Source organism: Galeopterus variegatus, unplaced genomic scaffold (assembly GCF_000696425.1).
Source record: "Galeopterus variegatus unplaced genomic scaffold, G_variegatus-3.0.2 Scaffold9932, whole genome shotgun sequence".
In the NCBI taxonomy this organism is placed as follows: domain Eukaryota; kingdom Metazoa; phylum Chordata; class Mammalia; order Dermoptera; family Cynocephalidae; genus Galeopterus; species Galeopterus variegatus.
In genome coordinates, this window is record NW_007736043.1 from 69,025 (window position 1) to 70,710 (window position 1,686).

The 1,686-nt window shown below is 54.8% G+C and overlaps 1 protein-coding gene across 1 annotated transcript; it reads right to left on the minus strand.

Moving 5' to 3' along the window:
- RPS8 (ribosomal protein S8) lies at positions 1-1,679 on the minus strand (the record flags this gene model as incomplete). Its single annotated transcript, XM_008593978.1, has 5 exons — positions 1,576-1,679; positions 1,292-1,529; positions 659-758; positions 240-415; positions 1-33 (listed from the first exon to the last, which is right to left on the minus strand). Coding segments are annotated over exons 1-5 (651 nt in total), but the record flags the coding sequence as incomplete, so codon positions are not given.
- Between the last annotated feature and the right edge of the window lie 7 nt (positions 1,680-1,686).

Below are 1,686 nucleotides of genomic sequence, written 5' to 3' on the forward strand. Positions count from 1 at the left end.
TTTTTTGTTTAAAATCTCTTCCTCCTCAGGTGTCTGAATAAAGGGGATACAGATGTATTAGCTCAGGGAAGGAAGATCATTAGAACCTTCTTAAACCCTGCATACTCCAACGCCTGCCCTCCTCAGCACTACAGGCTTTCATCTCTCCCTTCAGCAGCAGAACTGGACAGAGTTTTCATCACAAGAAGGCTGGAGTCAGGCTGCCCTCCCCCCAACCCATACAGGGAAGTACCACGCACCAGCTTGGCCCACTTCTTGCGGCCTAGGGGCAGTGCATAGTGGGACTCGTACCACTGTCGGTACGGTGTGCTGTCAATGAGCACAATGCAGTTCTTCACCAAGGTCTTGGTGCGGACCAGCTCATTATTGGACGCATTGTAGACAACATCGATAATCCTTGTTCTCCTAGTACAACCTGCTCATGGGAGAAATTCACAATCAAATAATGTAAACCAGAGGCCAGCTAGGCTTGCTGTACTTCCCCAGGTCCTTCTGCCCTAGTGGGGCCTTAAGGAGAGGCAAGGGAACTGAGNCTTTCAGCAAGGAGAAACTTCAAGTACCTTGGTCTAGGCCACAGACTTCCTGCTAAAAGCACTTATGGAAGCTTAGAAAGGTTTAGGTGCCAAGTTCCCACCCATTCCTGAAGGGCCTCACTTACACTCAGAGCCCCAGGAGAAGTTCCCCACGTCCAGCCTCAGGGCACGATACTTCTTGTTGCCTCCTCGCACACGGACCGTGTGTATGCGGCGGGGGCCAATCTGGAAAACACGAGAAGACAGAAATTGCATTATAAGGGAGAGAAAGACAAGAGAGGGAGGGGAACCTGGGTTGGATGGAGGCAACACAGTCAGTGTAACTATGACAAGTCCTTGCATTGGCAAGTGGCACACAAGTGACCAAGACGGCCACGACCACGCCTAAGGATACTTTTTCATCACTCTAGCTACCTCCGAGAGGAAAAACCTGACCTGAAAATTAAATCTCTATGCAACAAAAATACCAGGCTTCTGAGTTTCCAGAGAAGAGCCCACTCCTCCAGGAACCCTTCAAGTCCTAGCGTACAGCACCTGTCTCCGTTTAGACCCTAAACTCTGGAGAGGAATGAGGGCAGAGACTCAGCTATCTCTTCAGCATTCACCCAACACGTAAAGGTAGGGAGGCTGCCCAGGCCCCCATACAAAGAAAGCACAGAGCCCAAGAAAAGACCCACAACAGGCACACGTAGAGATCCGACGACGCTGGAGGGGGGGGAGGACAGCCTCCGGGCAGCGAGGCCGGCGCATGCACCCACCTTAGTGTTGGCAGCGGGCCGTCCCAGCTCATACTTCCGCTTTTTGTGGTAGGGCTTTCTCTTGCCCCCGGTTTTGCGGCGTTTGTGCCAGTTGTCCCGAGAGATACCTGTATGTGGGAGCAGAGACGGAAGCTTAAGCCATTGGGACACGGGATGGCTGGCCAGCACCAGACCCCGCGCCGGGCGGGCCGCACGCTCAGCTCTCCAAGGTAGGCTTCCCCACCGCGTACTCGGGAGTCTGCAGCATTACCGAGGTGTCATCATACACGTGCGGCCCGCCCGACCTTCTCCCCGCGGCAGCCATGTTGGTGCCGCCGGCAGCCCGGAGCCCTCGCACCCCCCGGAAGCGGGAATCAGCGCCCAGAACCCGAGGGCCTCCCTCCTTCATCGCTGTT